The 16,441-nt window shown below is 33.7% G+C and overlaps 1 protein-coding gene across 1 annotated transcript in view; it reads left to right on the top strand.

Annotated features, from left to right (window-relative positions):
* Nucleotides 1-15,430, top strand: part of LOC129216869 (uncharacterized) — an 85,822-nt gene extending 70,392 nt beyond the window's left edge. Inside the window, exon 8 of the mRNA XM_054851084.1 lies at nucleotides 15,111-15,430. Coding sequence (XP_054707059.1) covers nucleotides 15,111-15,266 — 156 coding nt within the window. The 3' untranslated portion in view covers nucleotides 15,267-15,430. The remainder of the gene's footprint in view (nucleotides 1-15,110) is intronic.
* The last annotated feature ends 1,011 nt before the right edge of the window (nucleotides 15,431-16,441 follow it).

Raw genomic sequence — 16,441 nt, 5'->3', positions numbered from 1 at the left:
CGTACAAGAATTACATCAATCCGTTTTCCAGGTACAAACCCTCAAAGAACTCAAATAACTTGTAAATCACTCATTTACTTTACGACGTGCACGGTCCTCCTCGAAAATGAAAGTTATGCCATGTGACGCGTATTTAACAATCAGGCTTGAACAAAAAAAAAAAAAAACACACACAGCAAAATTTTGCTGCAGATTACGGCAAAATAATCGAAAAGTAAACAACTTAAACACCCTGATTACAGGAAAAGCCTTAAAACAAAAGCCTAATTTTATTTCTTTATATTCGAGAAAAAAAATGGCAACAGATGTTTCTTTTCAATGATTTTCTTCACGCCATAGACTAATAATAAGAGTAGACCGAGCTATGGCAACCCTTTTGCTGCTCATAAACCAAACCATGTGACTGGTGGATATCCTAGCAACAGCGGGCGTTAATCGTAGCAGACGATCAACGCCAGCGCGAAATAAAATAAATAGAATTGATGGAACACGGAAGAATGATCTTTTATGGAGTGCGATTTGTAAATTTGTTATTCTAAGTTGTAAATATTTTGTTAATATAGTGAGTTTTTCGTTTAGATAGTATTGTGCATTTTCTTTAATCAATTTCAATAACTCTCTAAGCAATAAAAGATGCAAGCGACCAAGAAGAATCAGCAAACGGTAAGATTTTTACCTACAGTTTCAATTTAAGATACCGATTAGTACATTTTTGCGTTAACGCAAAACGTTTACGCCATTTCGTTTACGCCAACGCTGACAGCTCAAATGAAATAAAAGTTGCCGAAAACTGATCAAAAACTATTAATAATGTCAAAATAATGCATAACTAAAAGAAAAACAGTTCAATCTCTGCACCTGGAAGTTTTTTTTAATGAAAACACATTGTCTTAAAATACATGTCGAGTGCCAAACTATAGATAATGCTGCCATCTAGCAACCATGCTGCCAAAGTCTTCGCCAAGCCCTTCCACTAGTCACATGATACATCTATGAACCAATTTTCTTCATCAGCAAGAATGAGAAAGCTCGGTCTACTCTTATTATTAGTCTATGCTTCACGCTGTAAATTTTAATAAAAGCGTTCATCCAGAAAGTTGAGTTGAAGCACTGAATAATAATTTGAATGGAGGAAAGCCTTCCAAAAATATGGATTTTATTTTGAAATCTAAGAGTCATAATTAATAATTTTTAATTGATATCTCCGCTAATTATTATCGGAGGATTATGTTAAATAGCCAAACATGAAGACGGGAAGATGACGAATCCATCGATACCTGGTTCGATGGTCAGTTCACTGTCGTTCGGGAGAAGAAGCTTGGACATAGATAGATAGATAGATACTCAGATTTTATATGTATAAGATGATATTTTCGAACCCTGCCTCTTACAAAGCTGTGTGCTAACTCTTATTATTTTAAATTCTTCTGGTGACAGTTGACATTTTTATGGACTTGCCAAGCGTCACTGCATTGTTTTAAGCTCATTAAGACAGAATCCGAGAGTGAAGTTTCGGTGGCAGTTGAGGGGTTAAGGTGGCGTAGAGTATTTGTAAGATTCAAACTCCATTTAATTTTTCTAAAGCATGAAATTGGAAATGTGTTTGGAAGTCTAATCTGTTGACTTTAAGTTACAGGTAAGGCGATTTATTTTCATAAATTTTGCCGATTTTTGAAAAATCGGTTGCTTCGCTCGCTATTCCCCACGGGCATCGGAGAGTGGACGTTGGAGTAGAGGTGCCGGAGTGTGCGAAGGTAATGATGTCGTTTCCTTTTTGAACAAACTAACTCAGCTCAAAAATAACATGCGCCAGTGTGTACAACAGGGTTGGCATATTCTAGATCAGGGTTGGCAAAAACCCGGGTTTTTTTTAAAAAAAAGCCCATGGGCCCAGGGTTTTTTGGGTTTTTTTAAAAAAAAACCCAACTAAAGCTGGGTTTTTTTTATAAAGAAATGTGGGTTTTTTGTCTTTTCTTAGGGAAAATGTGGGGTACTTGTAGCATATTGTAGCGTAAGTATATGGACAAAGCAAAAAAATTGTCTCGGGGGTAAAAAAAAGCTGGAAAATTCAGCGTTTTCTGAAGAAAAGTAAAAAAGACGACGAAACCCGAGAATGGTGAAGTTCCAGATTTTTTTAGTTTCCATGATTACCGACAGTTAAGGCAAAGTTACTTCTCGAGTGATAAAATCTATTGTTCGTTTTTAATTACTACATTTTTTTTTTCCGTTTTACTTTATTGTATTTCATTTTGTTATGCAAAACTACTGTAGAACCTCAAGTAGTTTAAATCCCTTTTGACTGAATTCCAGCTTAATCAAGACATTTCTTCGAATTTTATGTTGCCTGTTTTTCTATTTCTGTGTACAGGGTAAGAAATATTAAACTTTTTTTTAAGATAATGAAAATACTGTACATCTTATTCTGTTTTCTGTTCGGCCGTTCGTAAAACCTGTCAATTTCTAAAAAATATACCTTGTTTATTCGAGATTTGTGACGTGTTGGTTTGCAGAAAATTATTCACATGAAAGTCTTTTAGCTAGAGTTGTTTCCTCTGTACAATCTACAAATATTGAGAAAATCAGACAGGACAGGACTCAGTCAAGATAATTTGAGTTATTTATTGACCAGTTAAAGAAAAAAGTTAAATATATTTACTTAAAATCTTTGCAGTATTTTTTTAATGCCGTTAAGAATTAAGAAATACTATTGAAGCTTAAGTTGAGAGCAAGAGATTTTTGACGTTTAAATTACGGACCAATTGATCAAGCTTAAAAGAGATGAAAGATGTGATTTTGTGAAAGGTCTCATTTTGAGGCATGACTTCCAGGTCCTAACACCCTTTATAGCCACTTCATTGTTATACTGGACAGCAAGACGCCTTATGTTTGAAAGAATGATGGTGGAAAAATTTTTTTTTTTTAAGGCATGAAGTTTGTGAAATAGCTGCTTTTACAAAATGTGAGCGGTGTTTGTGATCCATAAATTTTTGGCTGCCGTTTCCAAAAATGTTGTGCTGACAACACATTCTAAAACTGAAAAATTACTTTTTAAAAACCTTTTAACTTGATTTTTTTCCCCAATGATTTTTGTAGTTTTTACGCAGATGACAATCTTCAAAAATTTTACTTCGAGTCCACTATTACCTCCTGGAAAAAGTATTTTGTGAAAGGAATTTTGTGTGCTGTCCATGCTCGTAATTGCATAAAATTAGTGATTGTAAGAAAAAAATTGTCTTTGTCACTAAGATGGGGAAATTAGGAATACTGTTATAACACTTATCTAAGAAGTTCCAGACTTGAGTTGACATTGATTCAGTCCTCGTTGATCTTTTGTGATCTCGAACATAAAAACATGGTCTAGTGTTCTGATTTGCTGTGTTTGAGGTTTTAAAATGTAGCATGTTCTAGCACAATATTTTTCCAATGAATTACTCCTCCATAGGAAGAACTGTGTTAATCATAAATGGAAAAATAGAAGAGTACTGTCAGACCATCGATTACATGGAAAGGCTAATATCCGGTTTATAGGCGAAAATGGACGTATCTATTAGTTTATAGGGATGTTAGTTGGTTTGTTTCAGATGTGCACTTTGGCCTCTCTATTATTTAGCCTTAGTTTTGTAAAAATGAAAATTTTGCTCACAGCAACATTTTTTAAATCTAAAGTATATCCGATCTATATTCTCACGGCAAAAACTAATTGATTTATTCATTCACAGCAACGTTTTGAGTTTACCATTTTGCTTTTACGTTCCTGAATAAAAAGAAAATATCTTATTTTCTTTTTGTTGTTTCCATGGTAACTATTTTTGTTTCCCCTTATTTTATTTTTGAGAATGCAGTAAATGAATAAGGCACTAGTGACATTATGAAACGCGTGCATAAAAATCCATTTGTTGTTTTCCCTTCTCCCCTGTTAGGGTCATTCAGATGGAATTGTCTTTACTTGGCAGATTGCCAAATTACATACAATCCGTGGTCAAACAGTGTAAGCGTGCTAGACCAGCAAAAATCATAAGGATGAATTTCTTCTGACTTTTCTTAAAAATAATTAGTTTTGAAATTTGATATTTTTTCTTTAACATAGATAATAAATAAGTAAATAAATAATAGGAAGAGTAAAACAGCTTTTTTTTTTTTTTTTTTTTTTGCCAACTCTGTTGTACAATTCTTCGGGACTTAATGCTTGCACATAACAATAATATGGGTGGTGTTGGTCTTGTTAATACAAAAACAGATGTTATCCTTTCAACCACAGTGTTGCTAGATTGGGGGAAATTTCCCCATTTTGAGGAAATCTTGTGATCTCTTGTGGGAAATTTTGGGGGAAATGGGTTTTGCGAGGAATTCTTTGGGGAAAAATCTTTTTTCTTGGGCAAAATCTGAGGAAAAAATTCTCAGGAATTTTTTTTTTACATATTTAGATTTGCATCTTTACATCTGATAATACATTGTTTGTATTGAAAGCATTGGTTTAACTTTGCTCAATTTTGGATCTCGCATTATGTGGAATATTATACTACCGAATTCACAAATGCACTGCGTGAGTGACTAGTTGATACGTGAAACAGGTAAAAATGATTGTGATGAAAAATGTTCTTGGATAAATATTTGCTAAGTTCATAGTTTAAATGTACTTACAGAAGCAGAGAAGTAAATGCGAGCAGAAAAAAAAAATATTTGACTATTTCTTATCTCTCGGTCAGGCGCTTGCTTATGAAGACAAAAAAAAGTGAAAATGGAAAAAAAAGTTGAGGAATTTTATAAGAAAATTTGGGGAATTTTCTTTTTTCGAGAGACCAAGACATCGCAGGAAGTCGGTTCATTTTATGGAAATATTAGTGGAAAAATAATTTTTGAATTTGGGGAATTTTGATAGAAAACATTGCTTTTTGGGGGAAAAGTTGGAAGGGAAGTGGGGAAATCTGGATTTGTGTGTGTGACCATCTGGCAACACTATTGACCAGAGTCAAGAATGGGGATACATTTGCGTATAACGGATTTTTCGCTACTGGATAATAGCAATTTTTTTGTTTGACACAGGGTTGCCATCTCCTCCGTACAAATAGCAAAACTCGGCAGCTCCGCAAATAAGTAATTTTGCTCCGCATTTCCCGTTTGGTTATTATTCTGACCTGGCTCACCAAAGATTTTAATAAAATAAAATTTGTTTGATATTTTGCTAGTTTATCAGGTATGTGAATATGAAAATGAAACCCTCATACTTAAAGCATGGCGCAGTGTTTAAAGTGCATTACATAGTGGTTAAAGTGTTATTAATTTTAAAATAATTATTTTTATGCTAATGCTTATAATGATTATTTAAGCATTAGCATAAATAATCATTTTCAGCATTAGCATAAAAATAATTATTTTAAAATTAATATTTTTATGCTAAAAATATTAATTATAAAATAATTAATATATTTTAAAATTAATATTTTTAGCATAAAAATATTAATTTTAAAATATATTAATTATTTAAAAATTATTATTATTTTTTTAATATTTGTATAATAATTTATACAAATATTTATACAATTATATATTTGTATAATATATAATTTGTTATCAGAGCTCAGAAACAATTTTAGAAAAGCGGTTTAATTTTTTTTTTAATTGATTTTTACACAAAATACTGAATTGCTCCGCAAAATTTCAAAATGCTCCTCAAAATCACCCCCAGATGCTCCTCAAATTGTTTCTCCAAGGTTGGCAACCCTGTTGACATCATTCCGCAACTGTGTGGCAAGTTTAGCACTTGCGAGCAGGTTAGGTGAAAGTGACATGGAAACGACTCCCTTGGCATCGGACTGCATCGTTTTGTCCCTCTCGTAGCCTTTTCAATGAAGGGCAATTCCATGAAAATCACAATTTTTATGGAAATATTTTTTTTTACTTATTTTATTTCAATGATTTTATGAATTTTATTTGTTATGCTTTATTTGGTATTTTTTACGAGCAGAGACATACATTTTTTACCTCTTTCTGTCACCGAACAGGAAATAGCATTGAAAGTGGAAAAACACCAATTGTTCCACATTTGAATTATTAACGACGAAATGCGAAGAAAAAAACTATTTCAGCAGAAATAACTACAGTGTAACTATTAAACATAATGCTGACCGGTGTCTTTTTCTATTTTTTTTAATCATGGTTTTACTTGTCACTTCAGAAATCTGCTTGTCAAATGAAAATTGCATTCAAGTTATAAAACCTTATTGCAATGTATAATTTTTCGTAATCACTGATGAACTATTTGAACAGTTTTCTCGAGCCGTATTTTTGCAATTCTGGTTAATTTAGTACTTAATTTTTGAATTAATTTCTTACTCATTAGCTACTTTTTTTGTCTGATAGAGTAACGAATGCAGCCCGAAATGCATACTTTATTTAAAATTTTTACAATTTCATGTTTGTGCATCATTTCACTAAGTGGTTTTTAAAAATTTTAAATATATATATAGTGAAGCATTATTTATACGTTTTTGAAGGGACTGTATGAAAAAAGCGTACAAACGAAAGGTTAATCTGTATTTGACTTTGCAGGGACCAATTTTAAAAAAGTATAAATGAGAAACGTACAAACGGTGCTTCACTGTATATATATTTATATTTCATTTTTTGTGAAATTTAAATGTTTATTATAGTTTATTATACTGTAGGTAATAAGTGATTGATTGATGAATATTTTTTGCATTTTATCTGTAAAATGAAATCAATGCTTTCTGAGTGCTTAGAATACATTTAAAAGTAAATGATTGCTCGTATTCTCTGTTTAACCGAACCTATTTAAGATCATGAGTTTCTGATGGTTTGGTTTGATTAAAACACGGTTTACACCAGGGGTGATTGTGTTCCGGTATTTTACTGAATTTCCGGTATTTTTGGACGTATTTACGGTATTTTTATTTCCGAAAATACTGGAATTATGTTTTTTTTTAATGGTTTTATCTCCTTACCTCTGCAATTTTTAAAAATTATTTACAGGGGTGATTGTGTTACGGTATTTTACCGAACTTCCGGTATTTTCGGACGTATTTCCGGTATTTTTATGTCTGAAAATACCGGAATTGTCTTTTTTTTTTCTTTGTTACGCTTTTATCTCCCTACCTCCGCAATTTTTTAAAAATTATATAATACTCATCAAATATACCTGCAAGAGCCTTAAGATGGACACCTATCCCTGAAGATGGACAAATGCCAAGATAATTTGTATAACACCAGCTCATAAGTAACTTTGTAACCCATTAAAAATTTAATCAAATGTACACACACTATTTTGACTCGGAACTATTTAATACTATGGCAAAGATGCACTTAAGTAATAGGGGCCAAAGATTACCCCCCCCCCCCATTCTTGCTTTGAAACTTTCAGGTATTTTTTGATGAACTCACAATCACCCCTGTTAAACACACGAGACACTTTTGGCGTAACGACGCACGACTAGATGGAGTGTTAGAGTCGGTAAGTTATTGTGTTATTCTTTTTGTGATGGCTCATGGTTCTCCAATTACGAATAGCAGAGCACAAACTCTTTCTGGCGGTGAGTAAAATTTGGTTCCCCACATCAGACTTTACCTTCAAACTAGCTGCGTCGCCCGGCTTTGCACGGTCCACCTCAAAAATAAAAGTTATGTCAAGTGACGCAAGTTCAACACTCAGGCTTGAACCAAAAAAAAAGTCTGTGAAATTTTGCGGCAGATTGCGGAAAACCCCCTAAAAAAGTAAACAATTTAAATCCCCTGATTACAGGAAAAGCCTCAAAACAAAAACAAGAATTTTACCTGTTCATATTCGAGAAAAAAAAAATGGCAACAGATCTTTTATCTCAATGATTTTCTTCACGCTATACATTTTAATAAAAGCGTTGTTGCCGAAAGTTGAGTTGAAGCACTGAATAATAATTTGAATGGAGGAAAGCCTTCGAAAAATAGTGATTTGATTTTGAAATCTAAGAGTCATAATTAAAAGTTTTTAATGGATATCTCCGCTAATTATTATCGGAGAATGATGTTAAATAGCCAAACATGAAAACGGGAGGATTACGAATCCATCGATACCTGGTTCGATGGTCAGTTCACTGTCGTTCGGGAGAAGAAGCTTGGACATACATAGATAGATAGATACTCAGATTTTATATGTATGAGATAGACGAGGCTCATTAGGAAGTATTCGCAGTTAATGGTAATTTTGCTTTAGTTTTACTCGAGTGGGCAGTTTTTATTTTTATATCGATGCATGCACTTTCTCCCACACATCTTCGACCAGGGTTCGTACTCTCCTTCAAAACTCCTCCAATACTCCTTCATTTGGGAAAAATTTTTGAAGGGCCCTTCAAACTCCTTCATTTTGGTTTTAATTCCTTCAAAACTCCTTCTTTTTTTAGATCAAGACTACATAAATGAAAAATTATCATATAAGCTTTGTGCTACAATATGATTAAGGTGAAAAAACAACGTAAATAAAGCACAAATATTCGAGAAAATACAGCATATAGCTATTTCAAGGCTACAATGGAGCCTCTTCATCAGTGCAAAAAGCTCACCAACACAACCAGAAGTTGCGAGAGAACTGACAAAAAAATTTACAAACTTAAAGGACCCCATTGATTACCATAGCAACTGGGGCATTTATAGCATCTCCTGCAAGTGTGGACTTGGCTACGTTGGACAGACTAAACGTGCTCTCAAGCACCGTCTTAAAGAGCACGAAAACTATGTTAAACATAAAGAACTTGCTCGTTCTTCCATCGCTCAGCATTGTTGGACTTCTGGTCACTGTTTTGATTTTTCATCTGCAAAGATTATTTGTAAATGTTCTTCGGTTTATGACCTCGATTTCTGGGAAGCTTACCATATTTGGTAAAATTCTCATTCTCTTGTCAATGATTTTTCCAGCACTCCATTTTTTCATGATATTTGGAAGCAATTCCTATAATTGCCTTTCCTGTTTCTTTGGTGTCTCGCACTCTTTTTGTCTCCTGGCTTCTGATTGGTTGTCTCTTGCCTTGCTTTGAGCCCGGAGTGTACATGCTGTTCGCTGATTGGTTGTTTGTTGTCATGTTCCTGTATTCTTATTGGTTGGCTCTCTTTGGTATAAATACCGGTGTCCACCTGGTTTTTGTCAGTTCTCTCGCAACTTCTGGTTGTGTTGGTGAGCTTTTTGCACTGATGAAGAGGCTCCATTGTAGCCTTGAAATAGCTATATGCTGTATTTTCTCGAATATTTGCTTTATTTACGTTGTTTTTTCACCTTAATCAAGACTACATAATCGTCCTCTATGACAGTAATTTAAAATACTTCGATCGACAACTTAACTTCGTCACAGGGGCGAAGGTATAAGAGCGATTTTTATGTAGTAATTTGATGTATTTTTTTTCATTAAGATGTAATTTACAAATTGGTTATAGAAGCCATAAAAGTTGAATGTGAAAATATTATTAGGTGACTAAGATATTACATAAGTGAATTAAATCATGCTTAAATGGTGCTTGGCTATTTTGTCAAGTATTGTGATTATTGCTTTTAACTCGGCTACGCTCTCAGTAGCAAGTCAGTTCAATGCTTAAGTATTAAAAAATACATTAGTAGATGTACTATATTAAGTGATTTTGTTAGAATAGCAATTGTTTAGTAAATTGGAGTTTTGACATTGTTAAAAGGGTCATCCACAAGGGATGTCATGCCTTGAGGGGAGAGGGGCTCATGAAATTGTGACAATGGAAAGAGAGGGTGCCAAAAAGTGACATCACACAGTTATTATAACAATACTAGCTGCGTGCCCGGCGTTGCACGGGCTACCTAAAAAATGAAAGCCGATAGAAAGATGCGACAAAGTACATCATTTGTGACGTATAAAGACCACAGCTTGTTTGAAAAATCGGATATTTTAAAAAATTAATTAAAAAATAACTGTTGGGAAAATAAAATTATTTTCTGGGTCCTTGTTTTTTTTTTTTTTTTTTTTTTTTTGCTTGTTCTATCAATTTCTGTGACTAAAAGTAGTACTCTTGTTTGAATTAAACAATCCCATTATCAAAATCTTCTCACCAAGATTTATATCAGTGGGAAGTGTTTGCCAAGATTGTTTATATTACACGAAAACAGGAAAATTCACATTCTAAATCAGTACTATGCAAACTAATAATAAATTGCATGTAAATCACTCATTTACTTTACGACGTGAAATAAAACTTAAATGCTTCATTTATTGTATTTGTTATGATTCCCTAAAGTATTTTAGGTCGAATACTCCCGAAAGAAACATTACTTAATTATTTGAATTGAGGAAAGCCTCAAAAAATCACGCACGAAACAAAGACAATATGAAACGTTAAATTAGCAATCGACGGAAAGTTGAGGTGAAGCACTGAAAAATAATTTGAATGGAGAAAAGCCTTCGAAAAATAGGGATTTGATTTTGAAATCTAAGAGTCATGATTAATAGTTTTTAATTGATAGCTCCGCTAATTATTATCAGAGGATTATGTTAAATATCCAAACATGAAGACGGAAAGATGACGAATCCATCGATACCTGGTTCGATGGTCAGTTCACTGTCGTTCGGGAGAAGAAGCTTGGACATAGATAGATAGATAGATACTCAGATTTTATATGTATAAGATGTTTATGAAAAATAAAACGTGACAAGGGAAGGAGAAAGGTAAAGTGTGACAAAGGCGGAAGGGATTCAAATCTGTTGGAAAAAAAAGTGACAAAATTTATAAGGATAGCTCAAAATTACTCCTTCAAAATCTCATTTCACTCCTTCGAAACTCCTCCAAAACTTCTTCATTTAATTTCTGAAATTGAGTATGAACCCTGTCGTCATTAAGATGGATGAAAAATAGTTCAGTGACTATAGTGTTGGACAAATTCGCAATTTTTGTGCCAAAAATACGATTTTATTTTCCAAAAACATTCACCACAAGAAAAAAATAGCTTTTGCATTTTTTGTCGTTGAAAGCTAAAAAGAAGCATATAAGTAAAAGAAGGGGGTCAAGAATTGCTTATATTCGCCGAAAATTGCGTTCTGTGCTTGAAGTTTCAATCCTTTTGCATCCTGTAAATTTTTCAACAATTTTGAAACGTGGAAGTTATTTTCAAATATGTTACTTAAAATTGGTTTATTTTATTTCTTATTTTATAATTATGGTGAGTGTTTAGTGCTGGAGTGAAGATAGAAGCTTTTGTTTTACTCGCCACATAGCAGAGCTATGAGGCACAATTGCAAAGTGCTCAGTACAGCGTTCAGAGACTTCTGTTATGGCTATTTCGGACTGAGGAGCCCAAAATAAGAGTTGAATTGCTCTCTCTGGATGCTGTACATGGGTGAAAATTTGGTTATGTGTTCAGGACGGAAAATATTTTCAGCCCCCCCCCCCCCCCCCAAGCATGCTTGCTTAAGGAAAAGTTATGCGTATAAATGTTGTAAATTTTAACTATGCCAGTTTTGGAATCTATATTTGATTTGAATTTTAAACTTTTGACTTTTTCTAACAACATGAACTTACTTAAAATACACCGCCAGCTCAGTTATTTCATCCGAGGACTGCAGTTTCGTGCTCATCAGCCCGGAATAGGAATTCATGGCGAAAACATTTCATCTCATCAGCAATCACTTCGGTGATTCAGATTCAACTCGTAAGACATTTTAAGAGCTTACATAATTTTCATTTATGCCTATGAGGTTTGCAGGGAAAAAAACACCCGCAAATGGAAAAAAAAAAACGAAAGGATGATCGAAAATAGCATGAGAAAAGGCTAAACTTTCAATTAGAGCCGATTACTTCGAAAAATCAGGGAGAATAGCGAGCAACTCCCCGGTCTGCAATGCAGTGAGTTGGAAATAACAGAATTGTACCTAAAATAAGTCAAATGGCAAGAGTCTGAAAGTCACTCCTCCAAAAGCATGTTGCAAACAAAACAAGCCCATGGCGGAAAATCGAGAGAATGTCGATGTAAATTTGTGGTTATGGAACGATCCAGTAATTGAAGCATATTTTTCAAACGCTCAATTTTTCTTATTTAAGCAAAAACTTTCCGTCCCGACCTCCGTCTCTGAAATTTTGTGCAAGACGGAAATCCGTCCTGAGACGGAAGGTCTTGCACCCATGATGCTGTAACGTGCTGCTCTCAGGGTTCGTACGGGTCATGGAAATCCTGGAAAGTCATGGGAAAAAAAAAGCCAATTTCAGACCTGGAAAAGTCATGGAAAATTGAAATTTTCATTCAAAGTCATGGAAATTTATTTCAAGTCATGGAAAAACGTCCTTGACAAAGAGAAAGTAACAGTAATTAAAAGAGTGTTAGAAATCTTAAGTGATTTAATAGTATAGCACATAAAAGTTATTAAAAGTCAAAAATTGAACGATCCAAAAATCAGATCTGAATTTTGAAATCTCATTGCATCCACTCCTATCGCAACCACTCGCCTTTTTTAGTGATGTGATTTTACTGCTTGGGCATCACTCATTTTGTATTAACTATTATTTTCAACACTTCTTTTGTTTTATATTCTGTAGTAGCAAACTTGCAAGTTCTTGGTTTGGCACACCCAGTCTAAAAACTCAATTCAATTGCGTCCGAGTTGGTTTCCATCACTCGTAATAATTTTAGTATAAAATTTAACAGGGTTTATTTTAATTTGTTGAAGGTTTTAGAAAATAAAGATCGTTAGTCAGGTGATAAAATACAGAAAAAGGGGAATTCTAATACTCTAAAACAGTAGTGCCCAAAGTACAGCCCGCGAAACTAATCCATGCGGCCCACTGCTACGTTCAATGTCGGGAATCACACAATATGTGTTGTTAATTTATATGCATTTGAAAATGTGCAAATAAGTAAGCAAAACAAGTACTTTTGAATCGGAAGATTTATTCACTACTGAATGGGTTTTTATATAATTACCTGGTTTAGAAACACAAAAAACTAAACTATGTGGCTTTACTTTAAAAAATGAAAATTTTGTGAAGTTATGTGGATGAGTAAATGCCATTGTTGACACTAAAAAACAACTTTTGAGGCAAATTTATTGAAACTTAGTGATGACTCATTAACCTTTGTCCCATTGGTTATCATTCTGCTTGTTTATAAAAAAAATTAGACATTTACGCTAAAACGCATAAACTTATATGATGAAGACAAATAAAAATAGTTTAGTTTTTTAAGTGTACACTGATATTTTTTTCCCATTACGAGTAAGTGATTCAATGACGTAGTGACAGTCATGTAGAAGTTTTTGCTAATGCTTATTTCTAAAAATTGGCAAAAGTTAGATATTAAATAGTGCTATTTCTGTTAGATATTAAATAATGCTGTAACAAGGTCATGAAAATTTTTATTGAAGTCATGAAAAAGTCTTGGAAAAGTCATGGAATTTTTTCATCCAAATAGAGTATGAACCCTGTGCTCTTAACCATCAGGATAGTGAGAAATAAAGACTTTTTCAAGTTTCAAGCAAAATGCATACAAAGTTCGAATGCTCTTTAGACTGGTGAAATGTATACTATATATCCCCACCTCTTGTAGGTACGAGAACCGGGATCCTGGTGGCTTGGGCGACTTAAAAATTACCTTGATAACTAGTCCCTTTCATATTGAGAGAAGAAAAAAAAAACCAACACAAATGTGTTCTTTTATCTCGTTAACAAGCACTCATCTCATTATAGTTTTAAAAGAAGTCTCCAAAAAGGGGTCTTTTTGTTTGAACGCGCAAAATCCGGCCGATTTCACTGAAATTTTCACAGTACCTTTCTTTTAGCGCCGGAAAGGTTTACAGATCAGTTCGAAAATAGTTTGACGAGTAGTTCTTTTTTTTTATTCCAATATAGACCCAGTTTTCACATAAATTCTCAAATATAAGGGTGAAAAATTACTTGCGCATATTAATGATGCATATCCTTGGAAAAGGCAGAATTTTCCGCATTTTAAGCAACCTGTTTCAACGTTCCGACTTCATTACGGCAGGAGTTATTTGCGTTTTTAGCTCCATTTTTTTTTTTTTTTAAAGACTAAGCTGAAATTTAAGCATTACTTTCTTTATTAAATGTATCAATAAAAAGTGAAGGAGCTGTCCCACAGTTTTTTTTTTTTGACAACATTAGATTGAGCAACATTTTTTATTCCAGATGGAGGAACCAAGCTTCCATCTCATCCATTCATCATTTCCGTTCAAATTGTTAATCATTTTCTTTTGCATTTTTTCCCCTTAAACTAATTTATTTTGTGTGTTTCCATTTTATTTTGTCCGATGCCCGAAACATTTTCCCGGCGACAAAAATGTTCTCTGGCTCTGACCGCCTCTCTTCCCCGAACAGCATGGTTGCCACACTTCCGTCCAAGGGACGGAATTCCGTCTTTTCAAAAATTTCGGCCATCGGATTTCTTTTTCCATGTTCAAAATGATTTTTATACATGAAACAAATCTTTACTTTTGAATCTCTCACTCTCAAAAAAGGTCTTATTCTTCTGAGGACAAAAAAACTGGCCCATCTGCTAAAGTTAAAAAGATAAGCTGTTTTTTCCCCCCCCCAAAAAAATAATTAAATAAGTCACTCAATCTGTTGATTTCAACCATTCTTATCTTAATCTGGAAAATTTTATTATAGTTTTTATCACAATGCATCTTATAGCAAAGAATCTCATACCTGAATTTTTTTTAATTACTATTTTTTTGTATGAAATATGAACTATTTATGTAACATGAACTATAAAATCTGAAGCTTTTTTTCTGCATTAGCAAATAGTAAGTTTTTTTATTGTATTTTATTATTAAGTTCTTTTTCTGCTTTTACCTCCTAAAAATCTTGGACAATGATATGTTATTTTTTAATTTAGGTTTCAATTTTCACTTAATCTTACATTTTGGTTTTACTATATAGTTACAGCATCAAGAGTTAGCATTATTATATATGTCTAAAACATCGAACAAACTAAGCGCTAATATTTTGGTGTCGCGAAATGGAGCCACGCGCTTTTCAGTCCTGACCAATTTTTAGAGTGGCACCCATGCCGAACAGATTGAGTGAACATTTTGCACTGAATTAAAAGTATTTTTTCCACGGCTTCTGTTCTGATTTGAAGTGTGTTTAATTGTGCCCCACAGCTGGTGAAGGAGCAGGCCAAAGTGGAAGTGGCCCCCCCTTCCAAGCGGCTCCCGGGGATCTTCAAGACCCCCCGCGGACTCCACCGATTGGTCCAGAGGAGGGAGGAGGAGAGGAAGAGGAAGATGGGCATCCGCAGACCTCGCTTGAAACTCTGAGATACTCTTCTTCTTCATTTTTATATTTTCTGATGCGAAATTTTAAAGGGACTTTTTCTGGTGATTCATTTTATTCATTCTTTTTTCTATATGTGTTATTTTTCTGAGATTAAAAATTTGATGGGAAAAAATAATCTTTGATGTATTTGTGCAAATAAAGTTCTTAAAAAAGCAAAGTGGTTGTGTATGGTCATTTGTGCTGGTGTAGAGCTTTGTTCTACCACATCCTAATCACATGAGGTTTAAAAATTTTGCGTATAGGATTTGTATGGGGTCAAGTTGAGTACATACTTCCCTTACATATATATGTATATATGTTTCAAAAGCCCAACTAGGCTGTATATGTATCCCCAAAAGCAAGAATGCTACTAAATTTTCGCCGCAAGTCCACAGAACGTTGCCTGAGCTGCGGAACAATACTGTTCAAATGTGAGAGGAAAACCTCTACAAATTTTCTGCTGAAATTCTATATATTTTTGCAGAAATATCTTCCAAAACAAAAAAGAATCAAATCGTTTCTCAACAAAAATACTGTGAAATTCTGTTACAACAAATACCAGTACAACAAATTAAATTTTCAGTCCTAATTTCCACTATGTTGCTCCAATGGGGTTGTTTCCTTCGTCAAAAGTAGTACTTTTTGGTCACTGAAAATGTCCGATTTTTCAAACAAGGCGTGGTCTTAATGACGTCACAAATGATGCTTTTCTCCAGTGGTTGGAAGTAGCGAGGCTACTGTAGTAGCTACATTTTTGAGTAGTTTAAAAAAGTAGTGTAGTGAGTAGTCAACTACAAAAAAAAAAAATAGTTTGTTGCGATTTCTGGAAACTACTTTTAATAAACTGAAAACAAAAAAAAAAGTTCAAACGAAATAGATTGGCTCAAATTTTACACAAGTACATCAGCGGATGCAATGAGAAATAAAGACTCCTAAAAATACGAGCTGACCTCAGGCATTTCATTTTGACGCCGCACGTTCTATCTGTTTGACGCCATTATTTTTTTTGCCGTTGTAGTTTTCATATTTCACCAATATTCATATTGCAAAAAAGCACTTATTTTCGCGAAAATAAAGATATCGGTGATTTCGGGAGTTGAAAATTTGGTGAATTTTATATGAATTGACCGAAGATTAAAAAACAAAAATATTTTAGCGAGGCTTAAATTTTTGACAG

The sequence above is a fragment of the Uloborus diversus genome, chromosome 2 (genome assembly GCF_026930045.1).
Source record: "Uloborus diversus isolate 005 chromosome 2, Udiv.v.3.1, whole genome shotgun sequence".
Lineage (NCBI taxonomy): Eukaryota > Metazoa > Arthropoda > Arachnida > Araneae > Uloboridae > Uloborus > Uloborus diversus.
The sequence above is the reverse complement of the archived record's forward strand: the minus strand, read 5'-3'. Positions and strand labels throughout refer to the sequence as shown.